This window comes from Anabrus simplex, chromosome 5 (genome assembly GCF_040414725.1).
Source record: "Anabrus simplex isolate iqAnaSimp1 chromosome 5, ASM4041472v1, whole genome shotgun sequence".
Lineage (NCBI taxonomy): Eukaryota > Metazoa > Arthropoda > Insecta > Orthoptera > Tettigoniidae > Anabrus > Anabrus simplex.
The window spans coordinates 354,700,625-354,717,459 of NC_090269.1; the positions used below are offsets into that span (position 1 = coordinate 354,700,625).

Genomic DNA, 16,835 nt, shown 5'->3' on the forward strand with positions numbered 1-16,835 from the left:
AGCATTAGAATTTCTGTCTGATACTGTTTTTGAGTAGAAATCCACAAAATGAAGCAAAGATGATATAATGCACCTGATGATCCAAGACTACAGTTTGTAGTTCTGTTAAGTACACATTTTTAAAGTCTACTTTTCCCTACATGAAGTATAAAATGGTACAAGAAGAGAAAAGGTAACCCGGTTTGGATTAGAATAAAAGAAATTCATAGGAATAAAAAGATCCTCAAGAGTTCACCACAGAACTCTGTGGTATAAATGGAAGCTCTGTTCTTTTTCGGTCATTTCAAATTTTAGATTTTAGATTTAGGATTTCAGATCTATATAATTATACGTATATTGATTCAATAATCTCAAAATAGGTTTATGATAAAATTGGAGAGTAGATACGACTATGAGATGAAGAATGCAGTTTTAGGTGGATAGCATATCACTGATGTTATGCCCTCTACAGATCTGACAGTACTAGCACATTAGAAGAAATATGAAAATGGTAACTGTAGCTGTTTATGCCATGCTTCCTCTTAATTTCTGCCTGAAAACATGATTGGTACAATAATTTCAGTTTCCTCAAGTTGAGCATGATTCATCTTGTATACCTGATTCTCATACATGAAGGAATTAATATACGGTAACCTAATAAACCAAACTGATGACAAAATTCTGCCTGCACAGCTACAGAAACTGAAGAATTTTAATCAACCATGAAACACATTGGCCTGCAGACCAACAATGAATTGTAAACATGTTTTCCTGATGTCTTCATCTCAATCAGACACTGAATTTGAAAACAGACAGCATAACATACACCTTACATGACAAGACAATGCCACAGCCTTCAAAACAGGACACATGTAACTGGACTACGAAGTCCAGCAACACCACCATACAATCATGACGGATAGTATACTGAAGCAGTAACAGATGGACAAACAGAACAATAGAAGTATCATACACATCTGTTACCAGGACGACGAACAGACACAACCTTCTTACCGCTTGCTTTTGAAGTAGGTTTCTGAGAGGCTGCAAAAGCTGTGCAATCAAGGGAAGGACTATGCATGCGGGTCCACACCTTCCTCATCTCTGTCATGTCAACACGATGGCTAGTAATGACTGACGGCTCATTAAGCACACATGGATCCATGCGACGATGACCGTAAGTGAAGCCTGGATAGTCTCGAGGACGGATGCCTGCTTTGCGAGCGCAAACACCAGTCAGGTACACATCCTCCAGGTGGAAGAGTGGAGTACGAAGAGCCACACGGTACAAATTCTGAGCTACATCAGCTGCCATCACATAGCCAGTGCCAGATACGTAGTTTGGATAAACACGTCCAGCATACATATATCGTGGTGAATACCTGAAAGACCATTAAAAAAATACCTTTATCTAACTAAAAGGAATAAAAATGGGCCTTTTCAATTGTGATGAACCCACTGCCACATTGGGGTAAAAATGCTGATAATTTCACGATTGAGAAGGCCTAAAAAGCTTGAATGTTTTTAACATTTGTAATCAATGAAATTATGGTCTCCTTTAGGGAATTTAATATTTTATATAAAAGGAATAATTTTACAATGGTTGACATCAAATACAAATTATTTTGTAGTATTAACAAACATGCTAAACTTCCATTTCACGGAATAAACCCCTCCATCCATTTTATTTTTTTATTCCTAATTTGCAGTACTAATCTCCAGTGCTTTGTTTGCATGGCATAATTCAGGTGCAGAGAAACTTATCAGACAACTTAATTAAATGCAATAATTTTAAAGCAGAGATAAAACTTGTATTAAATAGCCCCACCACTCTGTGATGCTTAACCTGGGAGTAGGCGTGCCGTGGCCTTTTCAACAGCAACAATATTAATGAGTTTGCCAATTGTTAACTGATTGCTGTATGGCTCCCTCACTCCAATCAAATCTTATAGGAGGTGTTGGGTAGCACGTACTGCATTGTCGATGCCTCAGTCGTGATCATGTTAATACAGTGATTGAACATGTATATTAGCGGTGCTTTTGACTATGTGTGCCCTGTGGCGTACTGAGTTTCTGACATTTCTTTTACGCTTATTCCCATATTTTTGTCATTTTGTTCAGTTAGCGGATTGTATCTTTTGACTCATAATAGATCAGAATGAACAGGAAAGAATACATAAATTTCTTGACAGCGTTGAAAAGGAGGAGAGAGGAATATACTAGCAAGAGAACAGGGCACATTATGCCATAGGCTTTTTGAAGATGTTATCGGATAAAAACCCACAGTTTCTTCAGAAGAGGAAACAGATGACGAATAACATGATTTTTAGGCCAGTGATCTTTATAATTCATGATTACTCACTGTAAAAGGAAATGTTATACTAGTTTGAAATACATGACTGTAAACTTACACAATGTTGCCCAATAAAAGAGAACATTAGTATGAAATGTAAAAGAAATGACCCCCTCCCACAAAATACATAAATAAAGAAATTATTCAGAAATATATAACAATGAAATGTGATTGCTGCAAGTGATTATAAGGTGTAGCCTACTTGACTGTGCGTGCCCGCTCATGTAAGTGCTGGTCGCGTGCGTGCCTTCTCCCAGGTTAAATAAAAAAGATAATACATGAAGGGAATTCAAAAAGGCTAGCTATAGTTTTCTTTAATATTTGTAATCAAATTGAAGTCTTACCATTTACTGTTGGCATCTAAAATTGGCTTTGCCCCACATATCAATGTTCCTAGTAGCAATCCAGGGCCTCCTTTCACTTTCAGAAGCTTAATCAAATTGTTGATATTGACGAACATGTCATCATCAGTCTTCATGATGAAGTGAGCAGACGTACAGTAGGAGTGCACCCATTTGAGCATCATCACAGTTTTGAGAGTGAGGTTGTTGTACGAGTCTATGAAGCCTTCTTGGATCACATCCCCATGTCTGATACTCTCCTCCTCTACTTGCTCCTGTCAGCCAACACCAGAGCTAAATATGTACATATATTTATGTTTGTCAAAATATTGAGTTCAAAGTATTGAACTAAAAATCTAATAGAAGATACAAAATTTAAAGTATTTCTTCTTGACCGAAAGTTGGAGATGTATTTTAAAAGCCTTCGTTTTCACTATTATGAAGGATACACAAAATTTGTAAGTGTGATGATGAAAAATTTTCCTTCTCTTGTGAATATGGCAATGGTTCAAATCTACGACAACAACAACAACAACAACAACAACAAGAATAATGATATAATTTTTTCGAGTTTAATAATAATGCTATTTTGCTTTACGTCCCACTAACTACTCTTTTACGGTTTTTGGAGACACCTAGGTGCCAGAATTTAGTCCCTCAGGAGTTATTTACGTGCCAGTAAATCTACCGACACGAGGCCAACGTATTTGAGCACCTTCAAATACCGCCGGACTGAGCCAGGATAGAACCTGCCAAGTTGGGGTCAGAAAGCCAGTGCTTCAACCATCTGAACCACTCAGCCCAGCTTTTTCGAGTTTATGTCCCACTAATTAATTAATTAATTTTACAGTTTTCAGAGACGCCAAGGTGCTGGAATTTCATCTCGCAGGAGTTCTTTAAGATGCCAGTAAGTCTAACGGCACAACGATGATGTATTTGAGCACCTTCGAATACCACTGGACTGAGCCTGCCAAGTTGGGCTCAGAAGGTAGGTGCTCTACCGTCTGAACTACTCAGCCCGGTTACATTAATAATAATTATAAAGAAAGAAAGAAAGAAAGAAAGAAAGAAAGAAAGAAAGAAAGTTTGCGAGTTGTTTTGGAGGAGGGTAATCCCAGAAACCACATAACCAGTTTTAATAATTCTTTTACCATTAGAAAGCTTATTTCTTCCACACTATTATAGGCTATGATCCTTTTACCATTATAAGGTTTATTTCTTCCCATTATTATACACTATATATACAGGGTGTATCAAAACTCAATGGTAGAACTCCAGAAATGGATTCCTCATATACAGAGAAGAGAAAAAAAGGTATGACGTGGTTCCAGAAATGCATAATTGTAGACTTAACTACTGTTGATGATGAACCAACTCTTTGTATGCACATTGTGGCAGCCTGTCAGACAGTATGCATTATACCAGACATTACTGATCATGTTTGACACTCAAGGAGAAGTATGGAGGCCTGTATTATTCAGGTAGGAGGAGGTCACTTTGAACATTTCATCTGAACTATGAACAAAATGTTCCAGCTGGCACCACAGGCATAATAGGTGTAACAGTGTTGGGAGTGTCGGACTGCATTCATTTCAATAAAGGTTGGATAACTCTGTAATTATGAATTTCTCGACCCATGTTGTCATATCCCTTTTCTTTTCTCTCTCTATACGAGGAACCCATTCCTGAAGTTTTATAGTCAAGTTTTAATACACCTTGTATAATTATATTAGCATATTAGGAGAGCAGCAGTTTATGAAAAGTGAGAAAAATTGTGTACCTGGGATTCTTTAATATTAAAAGAACAGAGCTCAACAAGTGTGCTTGAAATAGAATTCAATTTCCTAGAAGGAAAAAGAGCTCTTATGCATTTACTTTCTAAATGTAACAGTTTTTCAAGAAAAATCTGCTTTTTCTGGATTTAAGTGCATGCTTTCTCTGATAAAATCCAAACTAGCCAGTAAACTGTTAGTCTTACAAACAAAAGCAGCACACACAGGATTTAAATTTGTTTGTAAAAAACGTTCATAGAATCATAACTAACACATTACTACAAACTTATACATTTTTGTGTGTTACAGGAGCATTTTAGGCTTGCAGCCCACAAAGAGAAATAGTCAAAGCTGCTCATAATGGAACCTGAATTAAGTGAAAACCTGTCTTTATCGGCGTTTTATTGTAGTTCCGAAGAAATTTAGTTAAAATCCACATACTTCTTTTGTTACTTGTTTGACATCGCACTAACACATAGGTTTTCGGCAATGGAAGGATGGGAAAGGGCTAGAATTGGGGAGGTAGCAGCCATAGCCTTAATTAAGGAACAGCCCCAGCATTTGCCTGGTGTGAAAATGGGAAACCATAGGAAACCACATTCAGGACTGCCAATGGTGGGGCTTGAACCCACCATCTCCCCAATACAAGCTCACAGTTGCATGACCCTAACTGCACGGCCAACTCTCTCAGTTCCATGTACATTAACCTTGATTAAACAGAAACTGTCCAATGTGGGAACGGAAAGGAAAATTGGGCTTATAACAGATATTACATCATTCAAATACAGTTGAATATTGATTATTGTCCCATCTGCAGCACGTATGTGCAAAATTATTTCAATGATATAAGCTACAGGAGTGTCTTAATTCACTCCTTTGGTACTCTGGGTGGGCCTAAAGTACACAAACCTATTTCTGGATGGGTATTTATTTTTTACTTAAAAAAACTGTCTTCCAATGAAGGTAGCCCAATAGAAGTCAGTATATTCACCAACAAATTTTATATAACAGCTATAGTAAACTCTACTCAAATATTTGTACCGAGATAGTGATTTAAGATTTGGCATGATTTCACTACAACCTCTTTTTTTTTTTCTTTATGTCGTACCGACACAGATAGGTCTTATGGCGATGATGGGATAGGAAAGGCTTAGGAAGTGGAAGGAAGCGGCCGTGGCCTTAAGGTACAGCCCTGGCATTTCCCTGGTGTGAAAATGGGAAATCACGGAAAACCATCTTCAGGGCTGCCGACGGTGGGGCTCGAACCCACTATCTCCCGATTACTGGATACTGGCCACACTTAAGCGACTGCAGCTATTGAGCTCGGTCACTGCAACCTCTCTTGCTAAAATCTTCAAATAAACCTTGGTAAGGCAACTTGAGCTCCCAGTAAAAGTCCAGACCTCGACTAACTCCAAGTGACACTAATGTTTGAAGAAATTTACTGTGGGTTATACACTGTGCTGATATCTCCATTAACAAGGACATTCCTTGAGCTCAGTCAGTGCATTTTTTCTGTGATCTTATGGTAAGGTATGGTAAATTCTGTAAGTCTGAGTTATAACTATGGCTTCAAAAAAGAGGAACGTGTTAGACCCGAATGCTAAAATGCAAGTTACTGAGGTGTGTGAAAAAGACAAGGTAACGGTGAAACAAACTGTCAAAAAGTTTAAAGTTGGTATGGCGTTAAAATAAAGCAAGAAATTTCCTACTGTCATTTAAAAAAGGACTCAAACTCATTTCCATTTGTAGACAATCATTACCTATTATGAAAGACTATCACCACCCTGGATTCAGATTCAGGGTGCCTACTACTAACCTAAATCTGTTTTCCCTGAGATATTCCCATTTTCCCTCCATTAAATTTAGTGGGATGTGGTATATAAATGTGATGGTCGAGTATGTTTATCATACTCTGGAATCATCATCTTGAAACATATTTGGATGGACACTTACAATGGCATAGAGAACTCGAAATTAATTTCTCATGTCAAAGAAACCACACCCTATCATTGAAGTGGGTTATCTGCAATCCCATCATAGAAATTCACTATAAGAAACACAAAAGAAAATGAACTACATTGCTCACAGTAAGCCATCAGTCAATCACCCTTCAAACTAACGCCTGTATTCATAAGGGACTTTATTCCTGAAGTTGGTATGAATGCGTATGCCTGTTTCTAAACATGCTCATAACAGTAACATATGGGTTCATGTTCAGAAACTCAGGAATAAGATCCCAGTTCCTGTAGCAAATGGACGCGTCATTTGAATGGTGGTCAACTAGTGTGTATACAGTATAAACAGCACCTCTGACACATTCCTTTTTTTGTAGAATGTTTTTCTGTGATAATTTTGCTTTTCCATAATTTCTCTTCCATAGGGAGGCAAAATCAATAATAATTATGGGCAATCCATAATAGTTAGCACCTCTAACTTATGTAAATTACATGGGTAGCTTTTAAAACACTGGGCACTTTAAAAGGAACATTAAGAAAATAAGAGTTACTGTCCTTCTGTTTGATAATAGTATTGTAATTTAAGTTTTGGTTTAATAAGAACAAGGTAATTACAAATTAACACGTTCGTGGCCGATGATGACACATATGCGTCATGACTCCACTTTCATTCAGTGCCGATGACGACACACGTGCGTCACATTCCGCTCCAAATATTAAAGCTTGTATTTCTGCCAATATGTATGTAAACAAACGGACCTCTTATCTGTGCATTATTAAGGTGTTATTAAACATATGCGCCATCTGGGCATCAGATCAATTGTTAATTACAATCTCTGTAGTCATTACAAGTCGGCATACATTTCCGCTATATCACGAGGGACCAGTGAAGTTTCAGTACCTTCTCACCGGAAGAAACCCGTCAGTGGGATAAACAGGCAATTTGCAATAAATGATGATAGTCTGGAAGCTCTCCTGAACGCTAGTGACAGTGACAGCAATGATAGTGACGACAGCGATAACAGTGTGAAAAGTGACTGTAGCCACCTGAGTGAGAATTTTAATCACGGATGTGTGTGTCGAGTGTCTACTTCCAATTCTTACATTACAGAAGATGAGGAAGACCTAATTAATATCTCATCTCCAAATCTCCTGCCAAATAACATGGGCAATATTTCAGGGGCCAATTCTTGGAGTTCAGATTCATCCTCAATGAAACAAATAAACTTTATTCGTTGGCTGGGAATGAAGGTTCCACTGCCAAGTGACGCGAAACTTATTGATTGTTTTCGCTTGATTGCAGATGACAACTTGCTGAATAACACTGTAACTGAATGTAACGCATTTGCAGAAGAGTTATTTTTGCGAGGAAATGTCACTGTAGCACACTGTATGGACTACTGTAGTTACATTGTACAGCTTATGGAGTAATGTAAGTATACATTGTTCACACAGCAATAATAAGATTCTACTGCACAGTGAAATGTTCAAAAACTTATTTTTCTGTTGTAAAGAAGTTCTACAATCGAACAAAACATTATTTTCCTCGCTCCACTTCAATACCAGTCATGACGCACATGCTGCGTCAAACGGCACCGAAGGCGAAAAACTCATCGGTAGTGCCGCTCGTGTGCACATAAATAATATTGAAATAATTAAAATAATAATCTAAAATGCATAAGGACACAGAAATGAACTCCTTTAAACAAAAAAAGTATTACGGTACCACGGTAATGTTTGCCGATATCCGAGCGGCCGCGAACGTGTTAAGGGGGGAAGTTATTATCTATGTACATTTAATTTTACAATCAAAGTAAAGACCTGGAATTATGTTATCATTAAGAGTGAATTGTAAGCTACACCATACACTAATTAATACAATACTAGATATGTTGCACGCCTCATGTACTGCTATCTTTGAGCATTTAGCGCTTTTCATTCACTCTCCTTCTCTAGCATGCACGCTCACTCTGTCTCCTTCTCAAAGTAATACTCGCTGCATACGGCTTGTGTTGTATCTACATATCAGTCTCGCTTGATCATTCCGTTTAGGTCAAGAATTAGATCGAAAGCTGAATTTTGATGTGACAAGTCATTTCCCTGTATATTTTCTGTGTTTTCATTTCCCTGTGTTTGCCATATAATCCCTGTTTTTCCAGAAAATGGATGCCTTCAGACTGCATCACCGACCATTTAAACATTTTATCTTAATAATATAACGGGAGCTGGATAAGAGAAAATGACGATATAGATTGTTAAAGTATGCACATTTTGGCAGAGTCCATTAAGAAGCAGCTACCAGACGAGAAGAATGAAAATTGTTCACTTTGTTCCAACATGGCCAACTTGTACTTACTGCCTCACCATAAAGGAATACCAAGATGAATTATTGAAGTTTTGTGGTTTCTGATCCAGGTAAGATCAAGGAAACAATTATGCAACTTCTGACATGGTGTGAATTTTAATTCTTCTGGTGCACTAGTTCTTCTTTGTAAGTCTAGCTTTAGTGTGCCTCCTTCCTCGCACCGTTAGTGTGTTAGTTACCCAACATGTCCGTTAAGTTACTTCTTTGTGTCTTTGGGCTTATTATTTACTTTGAGGAGCTCTGTCCTCCTGGATCTTAAAGTGAATTTATGAAGCACTACTAGATGTGCATAATGGCTTTGGCTCAGTTACAAGTTCATAACCTGGTTTCAAATATTTCATTTCAACTATAAAATGTGTGCACCATTAACTAGTTTACAAAACTTTAAAGGCAAGAAGTGAAGTTAAATGCAATTGGCTAACAAAGGAAAATTAAAGAAGACAGAAAATAAGGAGAGATGATGCGAGACGCAAGATCAAAGAAGGTTGGAATTTCCAGGCCTATGCTTCAAAGTCATTGAAAAATTAGGGAAAGATTACTTTACAACACCTAATAGATGGTTGGAAATATTCTGGAAGATACACTATTGTTTGTAAGACCATTTGCTGTGAAGCTGGAGATGTCAATGAAGAGACCATGGCCGGATGGGCTGTCAAAGTATCGTCACGAACTGAGGTCTACAAACCAAAGGACATCAACTCTATAAGAGAGGATTATTCTTCCAAGCACTACCAGATAAAACTCTGTGCTTAAAAGGCAAAAGGTATCCTGGTATTAAAAAAAAAAAATAGAGAAAGAGGCTGACAGTTTTGTTGTGCAGATTCATGTCCAGGGAGACAGCAAAAATTTTTTAAATAGGAAATGCACACAAACAAAAACAAGAAAGAAGATTGGAATTTCCAGGCCTATGCTTCAACAGAAAGAAAAGGAAGTAGTTGATGAAAATCTGTAAGGTTAGCTTCATTTTCAATACCCACATCAACTTCTTAGGAAAAGATGAAAGCTGCGATAATGGGAGATTGGCTGAGAAGCTTTAATGAGAGAATGAAGTAACAAAACAGGCGTGTCTTTTTGTTTCACAACAAGGCTACATGTCAACCACATCTTGAGCTATCCAACATAAAGTTGGAGTGGTTTCTGCTCAAAACAACAAGTGTCATGCAACCAATGTATCAGGGAGTCATGAACTGCATGAAGATAAACTATCGCAAAAATGTCTTGGGAACTCTCATTGCCAATATGGAATCCATAACTTCTGACAGCATTCAGGCACAGCCTGTTACTGTGCTTGATGACATTGTTTGGATTGTAAAAGTAAGAATGGTGGAGAAGCCACTACAGATGAATGAGAATCTTCCAGGAAACACTTCACCTGGCCAACTTTGGTAAAAAGATGTGGATGACCTGTAGCACTGTCGAGGACTACCCAAACATAGATGTGGATATTTAAAGTGAAGCTAACCTTACAGATTTTGATCAATTCATTGCTGATTATAAACAAAAGGACAAAGGAATACAGGAACAAGAGTCGGGCGAGGAACCTTCACATGAACATCACTCGGATTCGAACAATAAGACCTATTGTTAGGTCTCTCAATACCTGAGAGATATGTAAGATTTCTCCCTGACTAGGAACGATTCAGAACTATTTCAAGCAATATGTGGAGCGAGAATAGTAGCAGAGAGCACGGCCTCCAATCCCACTGGAAAAAGTGAAACATTATAGTGTACATTTCAGTCTGCATTTATAGTGAAAACAAAAAGTTTTCTTAAGGCATATAGTGTGGTGTATGCAGGATTGTTTGGTTTCTTCTTTTTTGATGTCAAAAAGTGTTGAATGTACGTAAATAACTAACAGCGTTCGTGCAGCAAATCAACTTTAATGGATTTATCACCTGTATCTTTCATCCAATGATAGGAAAAGAAATGAAAAAGCTGAATAACAGTTCCATATTAAATATTTTACTCAATTACAATTTTTAAAAAAAATAATCGGTAAAATTACAATTACAAATACTTCACAGAACCCTTAGGGCCGATTGCATAAACTGTGTTTAGACAATGTCTATGGTTAAACAATGCCTAAGTATGGCCGTCGCATTGCAGAGACATTATTTATCACTTAGACACTATCTAAAACCGATGTTCAACCGGCCATGTGTAACACTGTCGAGAACACTGTTTAACCTCAAATGAGAGGAGTGCATCACAATCAGAGGTTACGTACCATGAAACACGTAATTTTTTGTAATATCATGTTGAGACAATTCTGGGAAGAAAGGTTAGTCCGACGGCCTCTCTGTGGGTCGACCACTATGAAATCGCAGCAATTCATTTGAAATGTATGGGGAGGCACAGCTTAAAATAAGATTTCGCTTTTCAAGAGACTTGTTTCTTGAGACTGACAAAGGGACAGTCCGTTAACTGTCAACTTGACTACAATTCGTCAAGAACTGATATATTTTATTATACATGGGATAATTTCCATGGAATTATAGGTCATTTCAACTTGTCCCGATCGTCAGAGGCTGTCACATACATCAACCCGGGAAGGGGAATTCAGTTATATTTACTGCCAAGTAAGCACACAATTATAGTGACAACTAAAAAGTAGGTTGTATGTGTTTTTTTTCCAAATAATCGTCATGCTAATTCAGGTAAGTTTTTGGAAACTATGAGATAGTAAAAGGCAAGTGATGATGATGGTGGTGATTACTGTTTAAAGAGGACTGGGGAAGAAGAGCCGTGGCCATAATAACAGCCCTAGTATTTACCTGGTGTAAAAATGGGGAAACTACGGAAAACAACCTTCAGGGTTGCCGATGATTCTTTTCGAACCTATGATCTCTAGAATGCAAGGCACATCTATATGGCCCGTACAACTCCTTCGGTTACACAGTGCTATTGTTTCATCTTCCTTTTGCCAAAGCTATTTACGAGTCGAGTACACTCACCGTAACAACACTATAATCAAAGCTACACTTCCTCGTATGGCGGCGGTTCGAATTTGTGTTGATAACATTATGATATTTAATTTCCACCGAAAGCGATATTCTTATCTATGGGCAAGTCATGCTCATGCTTAGCCATATTTGAGTAATTTGTAGGAACACAACAGCTGACTAGCGTTCGGCAAGCACACCAACGAATTTCATTGGTTGCGACAAGCAAAGAGCCATCTCCATTTTTGAAACAATATTGAAACTTCAAACAATGTCTAATTAAACACTGGCTGAACATTGTTTATGGAATGGAAGACCGCTACTTAGACGTTGTTTAGGTAGACGTTGTCTAAGACTTAAAACTAGTCATCGTTTCTGCAATTGGCCCTCAGTCTTAAGGAAATCACTGACCTTTTGTGTATGAGGCTGGAATGATATTGAAGTTTGCAAGGAAAAAGATATTTCATTGTGTGTCTTAGCATGGAGATATTACAAGACTATTATCACAAAGCTAAACTTTATTTTTATCGTTAAGCGACTCAGCATTAAGCAAGCCTTAACCAGTAAAAATCAAAATAATGGGCAAATAGTTAGTCCTATCATAAAATAAAGCCAATATGTGAATTTAAAATAATTCTTCCATGGAAAAGGTCACACGCATTTTCTTTGTAAATAATGGTTGTCCACGAAAGTACACTTGTTATATCAAAGCATTTGTTCCAGAACAAGTGCTGGCTAAGCACTGTTCAGCTGGGTTTTTGCCCCAGGTGGATTGACCATTAATTCAGTGTACAACGAGGCCTTTGGAAACCAACACAGAGTTGGTAACCAAAGTCATTTCTTTGCCAGCGACTTAAAAATGACAGCTTATGTGTTAATGTTGGGTAGAAAGAGAAGTAAACGACATCACCAACTATCGGTCCGTCAACAACAGATACGTTCTGTTAGTTTACTTGTATTTTTACTATATATTAGTATAAGAAATTACAGTCAACTCTGGATGTAGTAAACTCTGTTATAATCAATATTTGGCAATAATGAACCTGAACATCTGATCCTATTTCACATACATTATAATACATACTAAAAATTTTGCTTGTAACTACAGCATCTCTTATAGCGAGTACAAAAGGTAAAAGTTTAATTAAAGGGATGTAATATAATACACTGCATTCTAAAATAATGCCTATTTCCGTGCATAAACTTCTATTGCTAAAATTAAGAACAGATGGAGCTCAGGAGGCGAGACGAGGGACCCACCCAACTAATCTCCGAACAAAAGACAACCTCTCATTGGGAAAAGGCAAACCTTCTCTGTCCTCTGTGTCTTAAATTTTACCCTTGTCAGTGTAATGACCATATTGGACACATCTAGGTCACTGGGTAAGGAAGAGGACAGCCGTTCAATGAATGCTTCTACTTGTATCTTCATTTGTCTTGTAAACAAACTTTAATTAAAACAGTGTACCTTAAACAGTAGTAAATAACAGACTTCTTCAGGGCTCAATAAACATGAGTACAGTGCATGAAATTTATTTTTGTCTTATTGAACAATGTAACTGTCATTAACAGAACTGTTTCTACACTAATAAACCTCTTGTTCCTGTAGTAATTTTAAGACTTTTTTTTTTCTTCACTTGTTTACTTAATTCTGTCCGGAAGAAGGTTTTCGGTTATAGTGAGTTTTGGCTATAGCCAACCAAATATTTGAATCTGTAGAGGTTCATTATAGCTGGAATTGACTGTGTATCCTATACTGTCAAAATTAATGAAAGAATACAAGAAAAATCAATTAAAAGAACATGTGGAAATGAGCTGTGGGAAAAAAAAAGAAGAAAATCACAACAGTAGAAGCAATGTATTCTAAATGTTGTAAAATGGTTCCAGAGATGATCAATATTTTCATTACAGGACAAAGTATCAGAGGAGAAAAATTATATAGTAATGATGTTTACTGACTTATAAAAGGCTTATAATACAATCACCAAAACATTATTCGAGAGAGAAATAGTAGTAAACAAATTTATAGGAGGAAAAATAAATAAATAGAAGCAATGTATTCAAAATGTTGCTATCATGTCAGGAAAGTAAGTAAAATAGGATGGTCTGAAATCAAAACATAACTGAGACGTAGAAATGTATATAGTTTCTGTGTAAAGACTATTGGGGTCTCGCTCCACCAGTCTTCTAAGGGCTAATAATATCACCTAAGCAGAATACAACATTGCTTCATTCTGTTGACATGTTTAAGGCAATAGCCAGTCCAGCAAGTGGGTTGTAGGGCATGAAATGCCTGGTACAGTTGTGAATGAAACCTGTAGCTACCCCATCTCCATTACTGAGTGAATGCAAGAGAATGTTAAAACACAAAGCAATTAACATTATGTGAATGGCAGTGGCAAATACTGTGTGTGTCTACTTCTTGTTTTTTTTATCCCTATACAGGGTTGGGCATCCTTATCCTACTTCTCCTGGATGTCTATTCAGTCTCATAATCTATTATGCAGGTTAGGGAATGGATCATGTCTATAGGCTCCCTTTGCATGTGTCCATACCACTGCAGTCTGTTTTCTTGAAGTGTTTCTTGGATTGGCTTTACTTTAAAACTCCCATGCACATATTAATTGCAGCCCAATGCAACATCTTCATTTCTGCAACACGTAGCTTTTTTTTGTTTGTTGCTTTTGCAGTGGCCGGCATTCTCAGCCATATATAAACATAAGTCTAACTGCAGTCCTTTGTACAGTGGAAACTCAATCGATTGTTCCCAGAACGATAATTTTCATAATTTGCAGTCCTGAGAACCTATTCAATACAATCTGGATTAAACTTGTTTCTCATTCCTTGATGTATTGTTTTCCCTGGATCTCTCATTCATTAATTCTGGCCCTGACGAACTCTAAACCCCGATCAATGCATTTGAGCTTAGGTGTTGGGAAAATCTGCCTAGAATAATGTATACGCCAGAATTAGTAATAAGAAAATCTTGGACTAAATCAAGCCAAAAATCTCCTTGGAAGGGAGTATAGACACACAAAAGCTATCCTACTTTGACCTCATAATTGGTAGTACCTCCTTCAACAAGAATGTCATGCTCAGAATGGTAGGTGGCAAAACAGGAATTGGAAGGCCAAGATCACGGTTAGATGGCATCAAAGGAGATACAGGCCTGATGATCGCTGAACTGAAAGAAGCTGCTCAGAATAGAATTAAATGGAGACACATTTTCTGTAGGATGACAGAGCCGTACTAGACTGAACAGAAGAAGAGAGGTATTTATCACTTTTAGAATATGCCTCACATCACACTGAACAATATATACGTACCTGCAAAGTTGAATTATCAGGATCACCCAAAAGAAATGCTACTTTCACAGTTTTAGTATTATTGTTTGAGGTTGATGCAACGGAGGCCCACGTTTCACGGATAGCTGCACGAGCCTCAAAATTAGTTACTGCTGAGCATACCACGATTAGAAGGAAGAGCTGCTGTCCACACAAGTCTGGCTGTGCGATGATTGCCGTTGCATTATCGGGCAGTACGTATAAGCGTAGATCCCGGCTGCGATTGTGTGCCCATCCAGCAATGGACACTAAAGGGAAGAAACAGTGAAATCAGTTTATATAATACTATGGGCTGCTACACTATGGACTCTCATAATAGCAAAAAATCATTAGGATGGAACAGAAGTACAAAGTAACAAAATAGATGATTACATTTCTTACATGAATAATGCAGAAGTTGTATGTAAAGTAATACGTAATAAATTAAGATCCTTTAAAAAATACTTCGTCAGATGGACATACATTTACTCATGTAACTCAAACAGGGGCAGCTTGTGAGGTAGTGCTGGTAAAGAAAGAATATAAGATTCTTTTCCTCTCAAGAAGAGTTTACATGAGATTTAAATTTCAAGAAAATGTATGCATACCTTACTTTGCTTTCATTTGAATGAGCATGCAAACCAACATGCACTCTGGTGGCACCTGTCTGAGTACGTTAGCCAGATGTCACGGGTACCACTTCTGAATACAAGACACTGAACAAAAGACTGTTTGGCTCAGTTTTATGTGTGCTGTTTAGGGCTGAGTGTGTGCCAGAGGCCACGTGATGCTACACTTCAATTTCATCTGCTAGAGTGCAGCATGTACAAGCACAAGTCAAAATTGCTTTATATTTTACCACTAGGAACACCACAGTACAGCATATGACAAGCACACCACTCAGTATTACCAATAAAGTGATTTTGTCACTGTATCTGATGACTATTATATTTTTTATATTTTTTAAAACAGACACCTATCGACTTCTTTTTTAACTCACTTAAGTGACAAAAATAAATCTTTATAAGATTGTAATGCAACAATCTGGGATTTTGCTGTTACATTTATGTAACATAGTGTCACAGTTACCTTTACTTACCAGAATGCAAGCACACAATAACAAAATTCATAACTTTCCCGGTGTTTATATTATGCGTTTATTAATAGCATTGTTAAATTACGAAGGGCGTACTATATTGTTTTACACCTTATTTTTTCTACCCAAATGAAGTACATTACACATCAGTTGTTACGTCCACCTTCTCAATCTCCTACAGTTTTGCCATTGATGTGTCAGTCTCTCCAGACCTTCCTGAAACGACTCTTTCGGAGTGCTGCATACCCATGCCTTGACAGCTGTGCCCAGTTCTGCAAAATCCGCACAACGGTGACCACGCACAGGTTTCTTCACGTTCCCGAACAGGTGATAATCACTTGGTGCCAAGTCGGGAGAGTATGGTGGGTGTGGCAGCACCGTGAATCCAATCTGATCAATGGCAGCGGTGATATCTCGGCTAGTGTGGGGCCAGGCGTTGTCATGCTGCAGAAGCACACCGTTAGCCCATTTCCCGGGCCGCTTAGTTTGACTGGCATGACGTAAGCACTTAAGGGTTGCCACATATACTCACTGTTAATCATGGCCCCAAATTCCAGCCAGTCAATGAGGATGATGCCCTTTGTGCCCAGAACACTGTCGCCATTCACTTGCCAACTGATGGCACTGTTCGACATTTCTTTGGCGGTGGACTGTCCCTATGCTTCCATTGCATCAATTGTTGTTTCGTTTTTGACTCATGGTAATG

The 16,835-nt window shown here is 37.8% G+C and overlaps 1 protein-coding gene across 2 annotated transcripts in view; it reads right to left on the bottom strand.

Annotated features, from left to right (window-relative positions):
• Positions 1-946: 946 nt before the first annotated feature.
• Positions 947-16,835, bottom strand: part of LOC136874112 (beta-1,3-galactosyltransferase 1) — a 93,864-nt gene continuing 77,975 nt past the window's right edge. For both annotated transcript variants that reach the window (XM_067147662.2, XM_068227661.1), the window contains exons 3-5: positions 15,037-15,302; positions 2,677-2,948; positions 947-1,361 (exon numbers count right to left, since the gene is read on the bottom strand). In XM_067147662.2, coding sequence (XP_067003763.2) covers positions 947-1,361; positions 2,677-2,948; positions 15,037-15,302 — 953 coding nt within the window. The remainder of the gene's footprint in view (positions 1,362-2,676; positions 2,949-15,036; positions 15,303-16,835) is intronic.